The 19,263-nt window shown below is 39.0% G+C and overlaps 4 protein-coding genes across 5 annotated transcripts; 2 read left to right on the top strand and 2 right to left on the bottom strand.

Annotated features, from left to right (window-relative positions):
- Positions 1 to 1,264: 1,264 nt before the first annotated feature.
- On the bottom strand, positions 1,265 to 7,513 carry LOC126782534 (uncharacterized). 2 transcript variants are annotated; one of them, XM_050507791.1, is made up of 16 exons: positions 7,353 to 7,513; positions 6,349 to 6,584; positions 5,939 to 6,075; positions 5,747 to 5,857; positions 5,525 to 5,626; positions 5,255 to 5,363; positions 4,961 to 5,164; positions 4,553 to 4,721; positions 4,374 to 4,455; positions 4,192 to 4,285; positions 3,838 to 3,934; positions 3,552 to 3,645; positions 3,023 to 3,095; positions 2,168 to 2,341; positions 1,967 to 2,089; positions 1,265 to 1,834 (listed from the first exon to the last, which is right to left on the bottom strand). In XM_050507791.1, the coding sequence occupies exons 1-16, from the start codon at positions 7,363 to 7,365 to the stop codon at positions 1,673 to 1,675; spliced, it is 1,980 nt and encodes a 659-aa protein (XP_050363748.1). In that variant the 5' UTR covers positions 7,366 to 7,513; the 3' UTR covers positions 1,265 to 1,672. The 2 variants fall into 2 exon arrangements, with proteins under 2 accessions (XP_050363748.1, XP_050363749.1); XM_050507792.1 differs by having other exon boundaries at positions 1,266 to 1,834; positions 6,349 to 6,560.
- A 1,000-nt stretch (positions 7,514 to 8,513) lies between these two features.
- On the top strand, positions 8,514 to 12,086 carry LOC126782859 (COP9 signalosome complex subunit 4). Its single transcript, XM_050508188.1, has 14 exons — positions 8,514 to 8,744; positions 8,831 to 8,982; positions 9,410 to 9,513; positions 9,589 to 9,649; positions 10,149 to 10,241; positions 10,340 to 10,440; positions 10,516 to 10,624; positions 10,713 to 10,757; positions 10,879 to 10,947; positions 11,032 to 11,123; positions 11,209 to 11,251; positions 11,399 to 11,458; positions 11,561 to 11,620; positions 11,818 to 12,086. Exons 1-14 carry the CDS (start codon positions 8,615 to 8,617, stop codon positions 11,890 to 11,892), a joined length of 1,194 nt encoding a protein of 397 aa, XP_050364145.1. The 5' UTR covers positions 8,514 to 8,614; the 3' UTR covers positions 11,893 to 12,086.
- A 437-nt stretch (positions 12,087 to 12,523) lies between these two features.
- On the bottom strand, positions 12,524 to 15,464 carry LOC126784408 (uncharacterized). The gene is made up of 5 exons (XM_050509873.1): positions 14,015 to 15,464; positions 13,865 to 13,937; positions 13,192 to 13,580; positions 12,984 to 13,082; positions 12,524 to 12,881 (listed from the first exon to the last, which is right to left on the bottom strand). The coding sequence occupies exons 1-5, from the start codon at positions 15,404 to 15,406 to the stop codon at positions 12,678 to 12,680; spliced, it is 2,157 nt and encodes a 718-aa protein (XP_050365830.1). The 5' UTR covers positions 15,407 to 15,464; the 3' UTR covers positions 12,524 to 12,677.
- Positions 15,465 to 16,594: 1,130 nt separating this feature from the next.
- On the top strand, positions 16,595 to 18,333 carry LOC126783635 (outer envelope pore protein 24, chloroplastic). Its single transcript, XM_050509140.1, has 3 exons — positions 16,595 to 16,841; positions 16,922 to 17,281; positions 18,069 to 18,333. Exons 1-3 carry the CDS (start codon positions 16,635 to 16,637, stop codon positions 18,159 to 18,161), a joined length of 660 nt encoding a protein of 219 aa, XP_050365097.1. The 5' UTR covers positions 16,595 to 16,634; the 3' UTR covers positions 18,162 to 18,333.
- Positions 18,334 to 19,263: the final 930 nt, after the last annotated feature.

Here is a 19,263-nt window from a genome sequence, read left to right as displayed (position 1 = left end):
GATCAATTCCACCTATTTCAAATTCAAACTAAACTATCTTTTATATATATATGTTTAAAACTGCAATCTGGGAATGTATTTATTGTAGGCGCTGTGCCGCATGGATTATTCGCCCTGGCTAATTAGAACACTAATAGGTGTGGATATGAGAGTTTTTGTCCATTTCGTTATCTATAATTTTGTTACACTGTTTATCGAAGTTGGTTACTATGGACTTTCTTACAGTTATTAGAACTAATATATACTCGTGTAAATTTTTACGTTACATAATTACTTCATAAAAAATAGTTAGTATTGATTTATCTACTTTTTACTATCAATAATCTTCACTTAATTTTAAGATATCTCATACTTTTCCTACGTTTTTTTTTTCTTAATTTTACTTTACTTTAATTTGTATATTTATCATATTATTTCTCCCACATAATAATTGTTCTCTTTATTTTTTATCTTTAACATGATCATTTTAGAGATTTTAAAATTTTAAGAAAACTGTTATACGCTTCTAATTATAGTACTAGAGATTAAAATTAAGAATGCAAAATATATACAGCTGTAAGGTAGCAAGGAGGTTTCATTATATCAAAAAGAAAAATTGAGATGCATAGTTCAACCAACAACAAGCAATCATCACTAAGTTGATTATCTTTTGGTTACTTTTCTGATTCCAATATGTGCTGCAAAAGGTCCACATTGAATCTCCATTTTCACTTGGCCCCCTTTTCATTTTCTCCTTTGCTTTGCTTTGCTTTAGCGGGTTTTTTTTTTTGGGGGTCTGTGGGGCTCGATACTGGCTCCTTTGTGAATGCACGAGTCGATAGCCTACTAATTTAATCAACGGAAAAGAACCAAAGAAGCAATGATACGAAAAAGAAGATTGCAGGGATTTGAGAACGTGTTTGAATCCATTGTATGCCCCTCTTCCTATCAATACTGAATACCCACAGTGTTATGGGCTCTATAGATCCCATATCTACACTCCCTACACCCTTTTTTCCCTTTTTTTTTTGGGTCTGTACACTCCCTACACCCTACTTGTGCTAATCCATAATATCCATTGTGGTCGGACCTATCTTCCCATATTCCGGCATATCCGACCTGTATCCTAGAGTATTCAGGCGAAACCACCCTGTAGGGGCCAAGTAGCTTTGCAGCCAACTTGAGGCAAGCTTACTCAGATTTCATGAATAGGTAGTGTCGTGTTGTTGGCAACAGTAAAGAGTTAAACTACGGAACCACTCGGGGCTAGAAACCACTATCAGAAAGATTAAAACTCCGAGACTCTGACGAAATTTACAACGTATAACGGGGTCCAGAGTAAGGATATGCCACAAACGCTGCTGAAAGTAAGGAATGCTAAATGCTAAGCCAGTTGGATATGGCAAAAAGCTACATGTCTATTACAGTAGTGACAACTACAAGTAACTCTGAGATCTAGTCGGGTAGTAAATTTCATCCACCAAGTAAATTCTAGGGTTCCCCTCAGCTGGAAAAGGAAGATCTGGATCTCTGTTCAGATGAGGAAAGTGCACAATGAGCGGAGAATGAACCGTCTATCATGATCTGCAATTGTTCTATGAGGTATGTAACAGTGTTGGTTTCTAAGTTTTAGCATTCTTAAAGATCCATTCCTGTACACTATGTCCTTTGGCCTCATGCGTATAGCCTTCTCTCAAGACCGACATGCATTAAAGATCTCACCCCGCATTAGATCAACTGGCAAATGCTCATGCGTGTACCGCTCAGGACCCAAGTACAACCCCGTCTTCTCAAGTAGAGCAAGCCCTTCGTCTCTACCATATCTTGAAGCATAGAGTCTGAGATATTCTATGTCCTGATAAAGAACCCACAGATATGACAAATCAACAATAAATTACAAATAAAAATCGCCTTTTCTTGGGAAGGGAATTCAAAGAGGAATCAAGTGATAAACGAACAAATAAAATCGCCTTTATGTTTCCCTGACCTGTAATCCACTAAGGATGCGCTCTAGTCTGACTGAAGCAACAGGTTCATTTGATGATGAGAACACCTTACCAGGGTAGAACAAAACTCCATCTCCAGGGGGGAGACCACGCCTAAATCTTATCTGCTCAGGCACATTCTACTTCAGTAAAATGTAAACGGTTTCATTAACCAATGAATATCTGGATGCCAACAAATATACCTCTGCACTAGGAACAGTTGCCTTCTCATAGCAATTGGCACCCCAGTATAAGAAACCTGTTCCACCTTCTTTCCACACACGCCACATTACAGCTCGATGTTGTGTACCTCGCATCCCAAGGTGCCAGTTGGGATGGGGGTCAGATGGTCCCATGCACACGTAAGTCCACCATTCCTACAAAATCCCCCAAGTCAATTGTGTTCAGAAGGAAAAGACTGGGAAAGTGTTGGAAACTTGAAACTAGATATCCAAACAGAACTGTTGAAAATGTATATTCATAATGCATTTGTCAAGTCAACAAGAGCTATCTCGTGGGACTGACATCTCATATTATAACTTTTGATGTTAAGATTCATCGTCATATCCAAAATTTGATAATATCCAAAATCTACCATGAAACAACAGTGGCTATAAGTGGAGGTGTTGTTTCCGTACACACATGCTATGCCTTTTTGCAACGGCATACACTCCACATGCTTGTAACTCCCAATAACATGCGTGAGGTTTTTTTTTTTTTTTTTTAATTTCTGGTCGAATGAATACAAGCAGATGAATCCGTTCAAATGATCAGTGTTCTAGGCAACACTTATTCCCATGTTAAGTGTAACATAGAACAATACATATGATTCATAAATCTGCAGAACTAAGTATAACAAACTAATATCATGAACAAAATGAAAAAATATAAATAATTGATGAGTCACAACTTGATCTTGGAGACGTGCAGATTGTAGACTAAGCATCATCATGCACTAGAAGTTTGCTATTCTCTAAATGGGGAACAATAATAACACAAAACATAACAATATTTGGGAATGTTCCCAAGAAAAATTAGATGAGTCAAAAAAGCATCACCTCGCCATTTTCAGATTGAATTTCTGCAATAATATCCCCCACCAAATCTTCTCGATTCCCAAGCACCCATTCACTGCAAATATTAGACAAATTTTTATGTATTATTAGAAAATGCCATATACAGTGCACTCAGTCTCAAACTAGCATAGAGAACTGCCGCTGTACACAAAATTCACCAGAAAACACTGACAAAGCTACACACCCAAGTGTTTAGCCACACAGATATGAGGTTCCTCATACAATACAAGTTACTGTCACCAATATATTACATGAATTCAAGAAAGTGGCAGAACCCATCATATTAAATATTAAGAGGTAAATCTATATTACATTCACCAATTTCTGATATGAATCAATGAATCATAAGTGAGAGGAAGTTCACCTTTAACTTAGCGAAGTATTATCAGAATTTTTGTTGCTTAGAGGGAAGAGCAAAAGTCATATACCACACGTATTTTGATCTTTTTAGTTTCTTTTCAGTAAAAAGATCGTGAAAAGTGCCCACTGAGCACAATAAGACAGCAAATACCTTGTACAATAAATTTGAGTATGTGGTCGCAGAAACTTGGGAACTTTAACAAATGCCTCAAACGGAGTAGGTGCAAGAGGGGCATCACTTGGCCCTGCAATAGTAAGAAAAAAGAACATCTATAAACAATACCAAATTTATCTGGTCCAAAGAGGACAAATTATTGGTTTTAGGTCCAGTAATCCTTCCAAAAAAAGTGAGTGTGACCTCTTTACACTACAAACCATGGAACTTATACAAATGATTAAAATCAAAATCCAGTTGTCAGGCAGGAGAGAGTTCATACCACAATAGTAAGTAGTTAAGACACGAGCATCCGGAGCATACGCATGGATCTCTTTGGCCAAGTTGATGAGGGACTCATATTGCTCCAAATTCAAAGGCTGCCATATATTTTTGCATGTACATCAATATACTGCTAAATCATTTTGCTTAGATATAGTCACCTGGACACCTTGTGTCCAAGAATTAATGGTCACCCACTAATGTCGAGGTATTGCATAAGTCATGTGTAATGCTCCCTTAATGAAAATTTTACCTAAACTGAAGGAGACTACAAAACATTTAAGGTAGAACTAAGGGTGTGGTATAGTACAAGAGCACTCTCACTTTCCTGGTATTTTGGTAATAGTAATCGTACCTCATCCCACAAATAAAAATATGCTTTCTTCCAATGAGACTTTGTCTTCAATATCTCAATTTGCTTCTGTGAGTACTCCTTCGCTGCGTCACCACTGTGGCAGGTCAGCAAATGGGTAGAATATCATCAGTTATCATCACACATATACCTGAGAGAAGGAACTTGGATGGCTAGCGGTATACCCAGAGACAGCTCGACTATATGGCAAGGCATAGGCTGCTAATCGTGGGTCTGAAAAGTACTCATCTGATTTCGGATGATCAGCTATCACAGAAAGACAGAGGGAACCACATCAGATACAGCCACTAATGCGATCTGGACAACCAGTACACTGCGAGGATAAAATAAAATGGACGAGTACCTGGCCAAGGGCACGTATACGTCAATACACGCATGCTATCACCCCAACGGCAAAAATATGGACTGATTCTATATTGAAGAAGCCACTTAAAATGCTGATCCAATGCCTCATACCACTCTGCAGTCCCATGTTCAACACCAAAACGGTCCTCAATTACAGTATCAGATATCTAAAATTTGGTTAACGAATGTGTATGCATTCTCAGAAGTATGGTCAGATTTCTAGCCAAACAGAGACAGGACATAACAATGACTTGGTCTTTGTCACAAGAAAAATCTGCATATATCCTCACACCAAAGTATAATCTTCTAGCTGAGAAATCATTTTCCCATTAACAATTATCTATAACTTAAGTAAAAAATTCTTTGAGTTCGCATATAGTATCACTTTTATCAACATAAAGGATACACCAAACACAGCTGGAAGTGAGGGAGTTTCAGGAAGAATGAAGTCCCAAACTGTCACATTTATCTTCACCCGTACTGAAAGGTTGGAAATAACATCTTCCTCCATCATATCAACTGACCCATTATTACTCGAGAAGAATTCAGAAAACACTGGAGATAGAAGAACACTTCTTAAAGATGTAGTTGCAGATTTCGCTCTTTCCACCTAAAAGTAAAGCAAAAGGCACATGCTCAAATGGACAGCTATTAGCAGCTCCATAAAAAGACACTGGAAAAATTAAATTTGAAACCCAACCACTTCATCCACTGGTTTCCTATCAGTTGGTTCCAGAGTTTTGAGACAGCTTTGAAGTTCCTTGTAGAGTTGAAGCTTCTCAGGTTTGCCCAAGCATTGGGCCGAAGTCCTGGACCAAATCAGAATCAATGACTGTAAAAACATCCTTGTAAATATAACAGCAGAGGGATAGGAAGTGTACTACTGAATGGCTCAAAAGCTCATGACAGCAAGAATTTACCACCAATACAAAAACAACACTCAAGAAGATTGAATATGGGAAAGACTCACTCTGCATCTGCCTTTGTCGCAGTAATGATGATCTCCCCCTCATACTGACCTGGGGGTTGCTCGCTAGGAACATCAATGGATACCCAAACTGCGGTTGTCTCTCTGGAGAGAGAGAGAGAGAGAGAGAGAGAGAGAGAGAGATGTCAGTCGCTTGCAATACTTGTCATATACTAATCATTCACACCAAATATAAAACTATCAAACCACTGTTGAAGACAATACCCTGGTAATAGGTTTATTTGACTGACAGGAAGATCAAGGGGCACAAGAGCATCTGGAACACCCAATATGGGCACTACATGACGCAACTTTAATGATTGTCCAACGACCATCCTACACACATCATATAAGAGATTATACATTGAAAGAGTAGTTCTAAGCATTCAAGAAAGAAAATCACTCCAAGGAACTAACCGATCACCAGCTGAGGAGCATAAATCATTACACTGAACCTGCACAACCCCTGCAATTCCAGAACTACCCCAGGAAGCTTTCGCACGCATTGCAACTTGAATACTTTCTCTCTCGTTTCTAGCAGCCAGAAGATTAACCTTCAAATAAGCGAAATTTAGAAGCAGAAAACTATAGACATTAAACAGCGATAATGATGATGTTGTTGGCAATTTTTGTATCTCCTATGCATTGTAGCAGCAATTACATGGACAAAAACAACAGTAACAGCTTCTGGTGGTGAGGTAATAAACCATGCCATGAAAAATAAGTTAAGCGTATATCATGTATATCAGTTTTCATGTAATTCACAGTACAGATACACGAAGATACCAAGACACGCCATTAAATAAAAATCAAGGAATCACACATACAGGGTCCATAGGTCTAGGCATTTCCTGTGGTCCAACATTCGCTGTGCTTGGCATGGACCATACATGCACTAAATCTGCGGTGGGAACCTCTGTAGGGTCAACTGATCCCTTGAGTGGATTGGAACCTTGAAAACGACCATCAGTCCATCCATATGCTGTCCCTCCTCCTGCTACACCTTCAACAGGTGGAACATCCGCATCCTGTGGGTTTCCTGATTCATCAACATTCAAAATAACTAAAAAAGTAAGTCAGAGATTTTCAGATGCAGATTGATTATGTTCAAATAAGTCGGTGTGGAAAATTAAAAACTACAGGTAGTCCCCATGTAATCCAATTCTGCTACATGATTTGGTTCCTTGAAAGTAAGAGGAAATTGAGATTCTTATATAGAACCTCAATAACTTCTACTTAGACCCTAACAACGATGTCCTAGCCGATACGATTCACAATCAAGAGACCTTATAGTTCCTTTATTCAGTCAATAACAATGTAATTGCTAAAACAAGCATACAGGTGATTTGTATGGATAAGATGTAATTCACTACAGTAAAACTCAGACAGTATAAACTCATTCCTCATGTATCCATACGTTCAAAATGTTTAGTCTAATTCAACTTAAAAACTAATCTGTAAAATCACCTGAAAATTCATAAACCGATTCATGTATCATCTACCTCCAAAGAACAAAACCATTTCATAAACCCTAACGACGTAAAATTCCAAGTTTCCAACAGCTTATCAAGTCAAAAGCCTTCGCCGATTATCCACGCGAAATCAAACACACTAACACTAACACAGATGATAACGCTCAGGCAATTACAAGCAAAATCGAGCATATTAACAAGAGAAGGGAAACAGTTAATTCTCCGAGAGATTCAAGTGAAATATATAAAAGCTCGAAGCATCATTACATGAAATGCTATTAACAAATTGAAGAATCCAGAAACCGGTGACAGTGGAATTGGAATAAGCACCTACTATGATCGTGATGTGTTGGACTTACCTGAGTCGTTCATCTCCGGCGATTAGAGAAGATCGCGATGTGTTGCTCCGAGCTAGGTTTTCAGGCGAAGCAGAGCAGAGGAGAGCGGCCTGAGGGTGGAGAATGGTTTTGATAGAGAGAAAATGCGCCGCCAATTTAACCAGAGTTCCGAGTGATGGAGAAAAGCAACAAAACAAATCCAGATTTTTCTTTTTGATTTTATACACTTCCTTGCTCTGTTCCACGTGGCGGTCTGCCGTGCTCCTTTCTACACCGTTATGCCGTGGCCGGTGGAAACAAGTTATTGATCTTCCGATGAGATTTGATCTAATGGTGTATTCTTTTCGACAATGTTACAAGTACAAATTCTTGTATAGGCATATTTTTTTTTTGACTTCTCAGGAAATACATCGCTCTTTGGGAGATGACTATACATTTGAGCCGCGTCGAACCACCGAGTTATGGCGGAGAAGCTATCCTAACACTGATTGCTCAATTCACAAGGCTTGAACTCGAGACCTTGTTTAAGGGGAACACGCTCTTTTCCACTTGAACCACCAAATATTAGTTGTATAGGCTTATATAGAGTAATAAGTTTCAAGTTCATATCTTTCATTTATATTCAAGTTTAGAGTAATAAATCTTTCTATTGTTAGCTAGTTAAGTCTTGTGTCTGTTTGTGCATTTAGCGTGCAGTATCACCTCTAAGTTAGTCGCGAGTTCATTATTTTGTCAATTAATTATTTCCGCTTAATGATAATATGAAAATAAGTGTTGATTGATTAATATTCCAACGACGATATAGTGAGAAAATTATATTATTTGTAATAATGTTTAGTAGTAGTCGAGTAATATTTCGGTTATATCACTATTATATTAAAGCATAAATGATAATTAGATGACTCTTTACTAATTTGTCTTTGTTTGAGTACCGGTTTAGTATAAATAGTTCTAATATTATTTCACGTTTTTTTGCATAAGTTTTTTTTTATAAGAATTCAGTAGTTTCATTAATTAAGGGTTGAACGGATCCGGTTTTATTTAAAATAAAAATAAATAATAATCATTCTACAATTGCGACGTGTCGCTTTTCCTTCATCTTCATAAAACGCTGCGTTTTGCTCGGTTACAAACAGCTACTACCTCTCCTCCTACAATAGAGTTAGTCTACAATCCCAGAATTACAGAACCAGACTCCACCGTTTTCAAAATCAACTCCAAAATTAGGGTTTAGGGTTTCAATCACAGCGAGAGTGAGAAGAAAACAAAAAGTCCAGAGAGCGATGGAAGGAGCCTTCGCCCAAGCCTCCGCGATCACTGATCAGAGGCAGAAGATCGAGCAGTACAAGCACATTCTCTCCACTGTGTTCTCCTCCAGCGACGTCGTTCCGGCCAAGAAGTTCATAGATCACAGTAAAATTTACCGACTCTACTCTAACCTCGATTTTACCCCCAAAATTGGTTTTTTTTTACCGTATTAACCTTTCGCGGCTCTTCAGTGTTGTCCGACGACGTCCCCTTGGTGGTTTCGCGGCAGCTGTTGCAGAGTTTTGCGCAGGACTTGGGGCGGTTGGCGCCGGAGTCGCAGAAGGAGATTGCCCATTATACCCTTGCTCAGATTCAGCCTCGCAGCGTTTCATTTGAAGAACAGGTGCCTGTTCTCGACCTTTTTTTAGTGCGTTAATCTATAATCGGCATGCTTAGGGTTTTTTTTTCCGACCTTTTCGTGTGTATTAATTATGTGTTTTTAAATTTTTTGAGAGGATAATTATGTGTTTTTTATATGTTAACAACTTAACAATGTAGTATAATCTTCTAGGGTTTCTAAGTAGTTTAGGTTAAGGGGTCAGTGGAAAAGGGTGCACAATGTGAAGCAATACTAAGGAGTTTCGTGTTAAATTGAGTTTAGAAAATTTATAGATTTATGTGCAACCTGCCGCGAGATATGATGGTTTCATTTGTGAATATAGAATGTAGAGATTTCTCGGAGACAGATTGATTCATTTAGGAAGGTTGTGACTGCGTGCCATTCAATTTGAGCTTCTATTGATTCTGAAGGTACTTTGTTTTGGTTGCAGGTTTTGGTAATAAGGGAAAAACTGGCAGAGTTGTACGAGTCTGAGCAGCAGTGGTCAAAAGCAGCTCAGATGCTCAGTGGAATTAATCTTGATTCTTCAATGAGGTATGAGAATATATTTTTTTCTATTGTAAGAGTGGGCTGTAGGAATTACTGACACACCTTTTTTTTGCTGGTCAGAGTGATTGATGACAAGTTCAAGTTAGCAAAGTGTGTTCAAGTGGCTCGCCTGTATCTTGAGGTATGTGTTATCTCTCCCCCCACAAATGTGTAGTTTTCAAGTGGTGTTTAGTGCTGCTATTTGGTTTGCCAAAACCCTCAGTTATAAGATAGCACAATAGACATTAGATTTGTCTGCATATAGAGGGTTCATGGACGGTGGTCCGCACAGGGAGTGATGCGGAGGCGGTACTTTCTGTATTTTACTGTGTTATAAAGATATCCATAATGTGAATGATGTAACATGTGGATGTAAGCATTTAGAAAGGACAAAGACTATCATCAGATATATATTATTGTGACCTCTTGGAAGTGCTGATATTGGAGCAAATAAGATTTGTATGCTCTGTGACTGGTAGACATCCCCGTCGAAGTTGTCCAATAGTGCTTTACTCATTCAGGAAAGAGATCACTTGATATCCATTGGTACTAAAGCCAAATTATGATATGAACATACTTCAAAAGGTGTGATTTTTATACACACACACACACACTTATAATAATAAAAATTCATTTTGTAGGATGATGATGCTGTCAATGCAGAAGCATTTATCAACAAAGCTTCATTCTTGGTTAGCAGCAGTCAGCATGAAGTATTGAATTTGCAGTATAAGGTTTGACATCGTTGATCATTCAGTGAAAGTAGTTGCATTCAATTCAGCTGGCTTTTAGAGTTGTGAAATTGCTACCCTGTCCCCATGTATCTCTACAGGTTTGCTATGCGAGGATTTTAGATTTGAAGAGGAAGTTTCTGGAAGCAGCATTACGTTATTATGACATTTCTCAGATTGAGAAGAGGCAAATAGGAGATGAGTATGTCAAGATTTGATCTTAATTCTGGCAAAAACTTTCTTCTGCATAGTTAATTTGTCCTTTTATTTATTGCAGAGAGATTGATGAGGAAGCCCTGCAGCAAGCTCTATCTGCTGCAGTTACATGTACAATTTTGGCCGCTGCAGGACCCCAACGGTCTCGTGTTCTTGCCACTTTATACAAAGTAAATTTCTTACTTGGTTTGCGTGTGTGCACATGATGATACATTTTTCCTTTTCACAGTATGGTGATACATTGTAATTTTGGTTCAGGATGAGCGATGTTCAAAGCTGAAAGTTTATCCGATACTTCAAAAGGTCTCTCTCTCTCTCTCTAACCCACATGGTTTGTGAAAGTATTCTTGGCTTGGTCTTTGAGGTTTTGTTACTGTGTGTTTCTCTCTGGATTGTATCCTTAATGGATATCTATGCTTATTAGGTGTACTTGGAGAGAATTTTGAGGAAACCAGAAATTGATGCCTTTGCTGAAGAGTTAAAGCCGCATCAGGTTATTAGTCTTTTCTTCTCTATATCAGTTGTTGGATCTGCATGCTCCCATTTCATTGAATCCTTACATGTCTTCTTTCAACAGAAAGCTGTTCTGCCAGACAATTTTACAGTCTTGGATCGTGCAATGATTGAACATAATCTTCTTAGCGCTAGCAAACTTTACACAAATATAAGGTTAGTTATAAGTTGCTGTTGGTGTCCATTTACTTATTGTACTTTAGCGGGTCGGTTCAGTTACTTATGGCAGACTCTGTTGCAGTTTTGAGGAGTTGGGAACCTTGCTGGGAATTGAGCCTCCAAAGGTACAGTCTTGTTAATCTGTTGCCCGGTTGCCTCTTTTGTTGTGACTTGTGCTTCATCTATCACAGATTACTGCTATGCCTTACATCGTTTTCAGTTACCATCACTATTCTTTATGTTTCCTAAGGGATTCACAATGTGTCTTGCAGGCTGAGAAGATTGCTTCAAGAATGATATATGAGGACAGAATGAGGGGATCTATTGATCAGGTATGAATCTCCTAACTCATGTCATGACCATCAGTAGGCCTCCAATATGATGTTTTTATCTCTCTTTATATCTTAGCATTATCTGAAAATTTCGATCAACAGGTTGAAGCTGTCATACATTTTGAGGATGACACCGAAGAGCTGCAACAGTGGGATCAACAGGTAAATTCATTGTTAGTGTCAAAAGTTATTTCAGAAACTGATATGCATGTGAAAAATGTGCCCTCAGACCTATTTGTTCTGTAGGCCTTTTGGCTAGTTTGCCCAACCTCATTACCTTTAGTTGTTCACACTCGGTCTATCTATATCTTTGTTTTGTTTGACTCTTCTAAGTCTTCCTCTGGCTCATGTATCTGCAGATTGTTGGCTTGTGTCAAGCGCTCAATGACATCTTGGATAGCATGGCAAAGAAAGGCATGGCAATTCCCGTCTGATTTTGTCGACTTATCCTACAGAATTGGAAGTAGACCTCCGTTTTTTCACCCATTCACCAAATTAATATCCTGTGAAAATCTTCGTAACCTGAAATTTTATGTGAATATTTTGGTTGTGATTGGCAATGGTAAATGACTTTAATGCGTCTGTTACATTAAGTCTTCATTATATGGAGTTTTGGTTTCTCTTGGCAGTTGCATCCTTGTACAAGCGACAATGTAGGTAGGAGCAAAGTTTTGACATTGATGACTCAACTCTTATTCTACCGGCTAGCCCTTTGCTAATTCTTTGCATTAGTTTCTGGTCCCTCCATTTTTCTTTTATCCAAGTGTAGATAATTTCATAGCTACTAGACCCCTTCATACTCGCTCCATTCTCGCTTCACCTAAAACCAGATAATTACTTTTGGGTGGAAATGTGGAATTGAGTTTGGCCAAAACATTCTAGAAAATGGCTTTGATTCATATCCCAAAAGGCTTGTATTATGCTACCACACTCTAATTCGGGTTGAAGTATTCTGCAATTGACTCACAGGAACTGTCGAGAGAAGCATGATGAATAATTTGGTCGTAAAGACCAAAATGGGGATGTGAATGCAGATCACTCGAAAACTCTGGTCATTGAAAGACTCAAATACTATACAGCCCAGGCATATTGGGATCTTCAGTAAATAAAGAATGAAAAATGAAGGGAGAACAATAAAAGGGGTCAAAACTCAAATTAAGGTGCCCCTCACTCATACAAAGATGTACACCTAGAACAAGTCAATTGGCAAGCGTTCATGTCATTTAACCAGCACTTCCTGTTTTAAAGACGGATCGATCGCGGAAGATGGTATCATCTCATTCTCAAAAACTTTAACATGACACAACTGTTCCCCAGCTTCATCGGCAAAGGTGATCTTCCTCTCCTTGTTTACAACAGTTGTTTTCATGTGATTGTCTGCAACGCCCTTAGGAGCATTAGAAGCATTCTGATCGGCCATTCTCTGCAATACATAATTCAAAATCAAAATGATGCCACAGCATAGGCATATGGCAATCGCATTGCTTCCCAAAAGAGAACAATGAAAATAGGCCAAGGAGCAAACCATGATTTTACAGAATCGGCTACAGTCCCTTGACATCATTGAGAGCAACTTCTTAGCAGAACCTTCAACTCGTGTTACATTCTGAATGGCCATTCTAACCTGCCACCATTTACGGGATATAAAATATAGATACTTGATACTACTGCATTATAAAGGGTAAGACAGATAAGGTGATCAACAGTATATAAAAAAGATAAAAAATGCATACCTCATCAGCATTGTATTTCAGCGATGTAGTAGAATAGGGTCGGGACACTAATCTTTCTTCAGCAATTTCCTTCATGATCTGCAACTCATTTGTGAGTTTTGTTGTGATACATTGAATGTCATGCATCTGGCGTTGTGAGAATGCAATGGCACTATCTGAACAGGTTCGAATGGATGTACACCCTGTACTAAAACGTGGTGGTGGAGTTGAAGAACCATTCAAAGCTTTAGGGATGCCTCTAGGATGAGAACTAATCTTCTCATTCTTCGAATTTATGATGGTTTGCTGTGTAATACAGAACTTAAGTCTTCTGATCTGATTAGGTTGTCCTTCAGCTCCATGGGTTTTACTGTCAGTTTGTTTTCCAAAATATAGTTTTCCCTTGCACACTGAAATACACAAACCCAAAATTAAATGCATGAAAGGAAAAGAGAAACAAAAGCGAATTCAAAGAACCTGAGATAAAATCATTTTAAAAAATGTAGGAACCATGTAACTAAATTGAATTTTGAGAACCTAAAGAATTTTTTGGAGAATTTATCTTTCAAGAATGAATTTCTATTCACTTTTATAGTATCCTAAACATGACATCTTAAAGAATTTCTTGGGAAATTTTATATTTCAATAAGATTCCAACTGTCTGAAGAATACAAACTAGAACTCTATAACTTACAGCTATGTCCGTGTTGTATATCAATTGACTCCATAGCCTTGCACAGTTTTTCTTGGGAAGCTGGTGAAATGACCTGCGTATGACACAATTATGATAAGAGGCCTGCATGATATATTCAAGGCAAATAAACATTCAATAGCCACTATGTACCTTTCTTGTTTGGAACAGCCTTTGAGGATGCTGCTGCTCGAAGTACCCACCACTAGCTGCTGATGTACGCTCGTCACCAGCCTCACATGATATGACCTCAGGGGACAAGCTTATTTTTGCATCAGCACATGCAGACAATTGGGATTGCTCCTCCTCTTCCTTCACCAAGGAAACTTGATCTACCACAGACGCTAAACTGCTACCAGAGCCCAAGTCACAACCACCAACAGAGTCAGCACTGGTTTTCTGATTAGAAGGTAAATCATCTTTGTTATAGGCATCAGATATACATGTATCAGATCCTTTAATAGGTTCCGTGCACCGAAATAGATCTTCTTCGGTCTCCCTGTTAATCTGACATAACATTGCATCCTCAGTGAAATTAATGTCATTTGAAGACATTGCTTCAATGAGGTGAGGGTGGACCGAATCTGTAAGATATCCTTGAATCTTAGATTCTAGTGCAGGCCAGTAATCTAGATACTGGTAACTGATTCTCTCTGTATCATCTGCCTCGACTATATCCCAACCTGAGTTGCTTACAATCTGAAGTGGGATAGGACCATACTCCATATCTTCACAAAATGGTTCATATACAATGCAGCTCTGATTTTCATCTGTTGGAGAAGTTGGCATTTTAGCAGCTTTCATAGGGAGTTCAGTTGGCACTGCTCCATAATCACCCACCATATTTCCATAAGCCAAAGAGGTATCATCAGTGGTCTCGACATCTGAACAACCAGGCTGAGGAACATCTATTTCAATGTCCCTCTCACATTCAGTTGTAACCTGATTGAATTGCAGTAGCTCCTGCTCACTTGAGATGGTAGATGCACCCTTTTTCATACGCTTGCGTTTAGTCTTGACCTTTGCATTCTTTGAAAGTTTAGATTTCAACTTACTAAGAGGCTCCAGGAGTTCAGAATCTTCATCAGCTTCCGACATTGGATACTCTTGCTTAACAGGAGAGCACGTTTGTGATTGTTCACTCAAATCAGTGGACTTTGAACGCTTTCTTTTCTTGGTCTTGCATGTCTGCTTGATCTGCTTCAGTGTCATATCACCAAAGCAATCCAAATCATTGTTTCCTCCATCATTACTATCAAAACCAGAAACCTCAGGTTCACTCTTGATTTTTATATTTCCAACATAACCTGTACCTATTCCTTCAGTCTTGACCCTAGAACTGTCAGTATGCAAGCCACGAAATTCATCTTTTGGTGGAACTGTTGGAAACAAATGACCATTTTTGGCATCTAGTTCTTCGCATATGTCTTTCACATTCTTGAATCTGAGTACTGGTTTTCCTCGAGTCACATTCAGTGTTCTTTTTACTACACCACCAGTCAGAGTCCTAATGAAGTGCAAATGGATGCGGCTTCTTAACTCCATCAGATATATCACTCTCTTACCCTTGCTAGAGGACAAGTTACTATGCCGCCTAAGATGTTCTCCCTGCAGCAAAGACGTACTTTAGCATAGCACCATAAAAACTGCGACAGCCCGATGCCAAAAGAGAAATGTGCATTATCATGTGCTATGTAAGCTAACAACGGAAATCATATAACTGTTACCAGCACCTATCCACAGAAGCGATAAGTTTAACAAAAACATAACCTAGTATTGATTATTGATCCAACACAACGAGAGCAACAACCCAAACACCTACAGTAAATGGTATACAAGCTATCTTTCAACTAATTTCCACCACCAACCACCATAACAAATAATCATAAAAATGAAACAGTTTGGATTTGATGTTTGCCAAGCCTTTGCAATTGCATACCAAACCGAAAACTGTAACTGATAATGCAAACTCTCTAACAAATTGCCCAGGATCGATTGCGCATGAACAACGGTCTCATTATCAGCTCCAAACATACAAACAGAAATCAACCTGACAACTACGAAAATGCAACACTCTTAAAGCACACAAACAAATGTCGCTAATTCACATGGAACAGACTCAATTCACGTCGCCCTTAACTACAATCACATTTCCCGTATCAGAACATACAATTTTTAATAATAATATATAAACCCTAACTATTACAGATCTGTAACATATCTCTACAAAACCTGAACCCAGATCTCACAGATCTAAATGTGGAAAAAAAAATTGAAGCTGGAAATAACTCACCGGAGTCCGGAGGACTAAAAACTCCCGCAGCGCCTCCGGATCTGAGTCAAAACAACTCAAATTTCAAAGTCCCCGAGAAATCGAATCTGAGCTGAAATAGACGAGAGAGAGAGAGAGATCTGGAGGAAGCTAAGCTGCTTTGTTTAGAGAGAGAGAAAGAGAGAGGGAGTAGAAAGTGAGTAATAAGATAAAACTGAGATTTGAGCCCTAAAAATGGAGCCGGCTAGGTTTTGAATTTAAGATACACGAAATTTTGGGGGAGAGAGAGATTTAGAAAAGCTACAAACCTCGCGCCAATTGTTGTTTGGCGGGAAAGGGAATAATACTTTGTAGTAGTGCACAGATATGTCCATTTGCGTATATATGACACGTGTACCCACCCAACCTTAACATCAAATTAGTAAAATAAAATTAAAAAGTGAAAAAAAAATATTTGTAGTTGAACAAAACCCTCGACATCAGCTCTTCCTCTAAGACAAAATGACGACGATGAAGGCGTCTATGAAGGGCAGCTACGGCACCGAAAAGGGCGCGGCCGCGGCAAACGTCGCCTTTTTCGCCAGTGACGTCAAGCTCCGCGCTTCTCTCACCGACGCCACCGTCTTCGGCGGCCACAGCCTCAACGGCTTGGTTCTCGCCGTCGAAAAACCCGGCGTCTTCATCGTCGACTACAACGTCCCCAAAAAGGTACACTCCAATTCCAAAACGGCGCCGTTTTTACTCCCAATCAAATTTCTTCAATTCCGATTTGACTTTTTTGGGTGCAGGACTTTAGGTTTCAGTTCATGAACACGGTTAGGGTTGTAGATAAGCCCTTGAATCTGACTTACATACACAGCAAAGGCGACAACCGGACTATTCTGGACGGGACTCTGGTGCTTAATACGGCCAACAAGGTCTCCGCGAATCACGTGCTCGGCACGGGGAACGGGAAGTTGAAGTACAGCTATGTGCACGGTGGGGTGACCACGTTCGAGCCCAGCTATGACTTGGCTAAGAACTCGTGGGACTTTGCGGTTTCGAGGAGGGTTTATGGTGATGATGTGTTCAGGGCGAGCTACCAGACTTCGAGCAAGCATTTGGGGCTTGAATGGAGCAGGAATTCCAAAATGAACGGCTCTTTCAAGGTAATTGAAAAATTTGTTATGTTTGCTCATCTCTAATTGGGCAGAAATTCGAAGTTTCGAGTTATGTGTTTTCGAATAACTTGAGTGCTAGACTGTCTTATACAGCAATTGCGTGTCATTTGATTATAGTCATTATTATTTGGTGATGGTTTATAGTGTTTGAAGTAATTGCCTGTGAATGAAGAGGATATGCACTTGAAATTTTGGCTCCCTGATATGCTTTGGCGGCCGGTTTGATTAGATTATTTCTAGTTCTAGCAACAGTTTCGATAATCAGTAGGGGATTATAGGGGCTGACATTGTGACAGTTTCGACATTCAACGACATTATAGGAGTTCTAGTGGTGGGATTTGATTGAATAGTTGGTGAGTAATAACATCATTTGCGTGATTTATTTCTACGCCATGGAGCTCAATTGCAGAAGCGGCAGTGGCTTGTGGTGTAGAAGGACTTCTTTGAGTGATAATTTCATTTCAATTCCATGGAGCTCAGTGCGTCTAACTAATATCTGTACACTTGGCCGTCAATCAAATGTTAGATGATAAAACACCTGTCTATTACTCAGCAAATTTGTATGTCGAGACATTCTGTGAACTTTGACATGTTGCTTCAAGTGCTTTCTTAGGAAGTAGTTTTATCTTTAGCTTGATAGGTATGATTCAGGTATAACTTAAAGTTGTTTTGTTTCAACTTTCAACCTCAAACGTAATTATATAACTATTATCTAATGATGAGCCTCCTACTCTTGAGTAAAGACTTAGTAATGATGGTGTTCTATTCTTTGCAGGTGTCAGCATCTTACAACTTAGCCGAGGAGGATCGCAATCAACGGATGTTGCCAAAGTTAACAGCTGAGAGTACTTGGGATTTTGAGATGTGATTGCTTATAGTAATATGATGATTTGTTCCATTTGCGGTTTAAAATTTCCTGTAGTGCGTTGGACAGCTTATATCGGCTGCTGTTGGCTTTGAAACATCTCGTTGCTGTTATAGTGTCCCCATTAGTGACTAGTGAGCATTTACAATTGGCAGCTTGGCATCATTGTTACTCGTGAAAATCTTAAATACAATTTCTTGACATATGTTCTTCATTCATCAGAATGATCATACCCGTCATTGAAAAAATTGATCTTAGATCTCTGAAAATTTATTGGAGCGACTATGGCTTCTTCCCTCTTTACCTTGAATGTTTCTGGCTGAGAATGAAGAGGATTGGATTTGCAGAGTCAGATTACAACTATTAACTATAGTAGAAGTGCAACTATTAACTGCAGTATAAGTGCATTGCAATCCATACTGCGCATAATTCAGATATTTATTGGAGCCTGTGTGCAAAGTCCTCCGAAAATTGCTCCAATTTCTAAAGTAGTTACAATCCCTCTTGCCTACACAGCAACTGCTTATGTGGCCTCATAAACTACACCCTCAATTCGTCAGAATTTGCAACAAATTGATTAAGCAGATCTAATCATCACCCGATTAGCCGCATTAAAAAATATCATACCTTTTCATTGGTCCACTCTTTCTTAATTCCATAATCCATACTGAGCTACCTGTATGGTTTCAAGTACAGTTACAATTACCACAAACATTGTTGAGCTTTCTTTGCTTGTCCTCACAATTTCATGCACAAGAGAAACCCAGACATTCTCTCGCATGCAAGAAAGACGATCATAACTGGATATCGCCAAAACCAACCTAATTCGACCAGCCTCAAATCAATTAAACTATCAAATTCGACCAGAACAGAAATCACCAAGTGAGTCCTAACGTGCAGGAAGAAGGAGACGCCACCTGCCAACCCGAACCTTTCACAAACAAACCTGGCGTCCTGGCCCAACCCACAAGGAAGCCGTTTGTTGTAGCGCATATTCTGTTTTTTAACAAAACTGACTCATAGGGGTATAATTGTATTTTCCGGACCCAATTAACGGCTAATTAGACCATTTACAAGGCGGTTCCCGACGTTTCCTTACAAATAT

Source organism: Argentina anserina, chromosome 2 (genome assembly GCF_933775445.1).
Source record: "Argentina anserina chromosome 2, drPotAnse1.1, whole genome shotgun sequence".
Classification (NCBI taxonomy): domain Eukaryota; kingdom Viridiplantae; phylum Streptophyta; class Magnoliopsida; order Rosales; family Rosaceae; genus Argentina; species Argentina anserina.
This window is presented reverse-complemented; position numbering and strand designations above follow the sequence as displayed.

What these genes read in the sequence shown, in the direction of transcription:
- LOC126782534 (XM_050507791.1), bottom strand. An exon ending in GTATACGTGCCCTTGGCCAG is followed by an intron (nt 4,456 to 4,552) that starts GTACTCGTCCAT and finishes TTTCTGTGATAG; the next exon opens with CTGATCATCCGAAATCAGAT. An exon ending in CTTAACTACTTACTATTGTG is followed by an intron (nt 3,646 to 3,837) that starts GTATGAACTCTC and finishes TTACTATTGCAG; the next exon opens with GGCCAAGTGATGCCCCTCTT.
- LOC126782859 (XM_050508188.1), top strand. Translation starts at nt 8,615, where the DNA reads ATGGAAGGAGCCTTCGCCCAAGCCTCCGCGATCACTGATCAGAGGCAG. An exon ending in CAAGAAGTTCATAGATCACA is followed by an intron (nt 8,745 to 8,830) that starts GTAAAATTTACC and finishes GCGGCTCTTCAG; the next exon opens with TGTTGTCCGACGACGTCCCC. An exon ending in TTCTTGCCACTTTATACAAA is followed by an intron (nt 10,625 to 10,712) that starts GTAAATTTCTTA and finishes ATTTTGGTTCAG; the next exon opens with GATGAGCGATGTTCAAAGCT.
- LOC126784408 (XM_050509873.1), bottom strand. Translation starts at nt 15,406, where the DNA reads ATGGAGTTAAGAAGCCGCATCCATTTGCACTTCATTAGGACTCTGACT. An exon ending in GGCTGTTCCAAACAAGAAAG is followed by an intron (nt 13,938 to 14,014) that starts GTACATAGTGGC and finishes TGTCATACGCAG; the next exon opens with GTCATTTCACCAGCTTCCCA. An exon ending in TGAAATACAATGCTGATGAG is followed by an intron (nt 13,083 to 13,191) that starts GTATGCATTTTT and finishes AAATGGTGGCAG; the next exon opens with GTTAGAATGGCCATTCAGAA.
- LOC126783635 (XM_050509140.1), top strand. Translation starts at nt 16,635, where the DNA reads ATGACGACGATGAAGGCGTCTATGAAGGGCAGCTACGGCACCGAAAAG. An exon ending in ACTACAACGTCCCCAAAAAG is followed by an intron (nt 16,842 to 16,921) that starts GTACACTCCAAT and finishes TTTTGGGTGCAG; the next exon opens with GACTTTAGGTTTCAGTTCAT. An exon ending in AAATGAACGGCTCTTTCAAG is followed by an intron (nt 17,282 to 18,068) that starts GTAATTGAAAAA and finishes TATTCTTTGCAG; the next exon opens with GTGTCAGCATCTTACAACTT.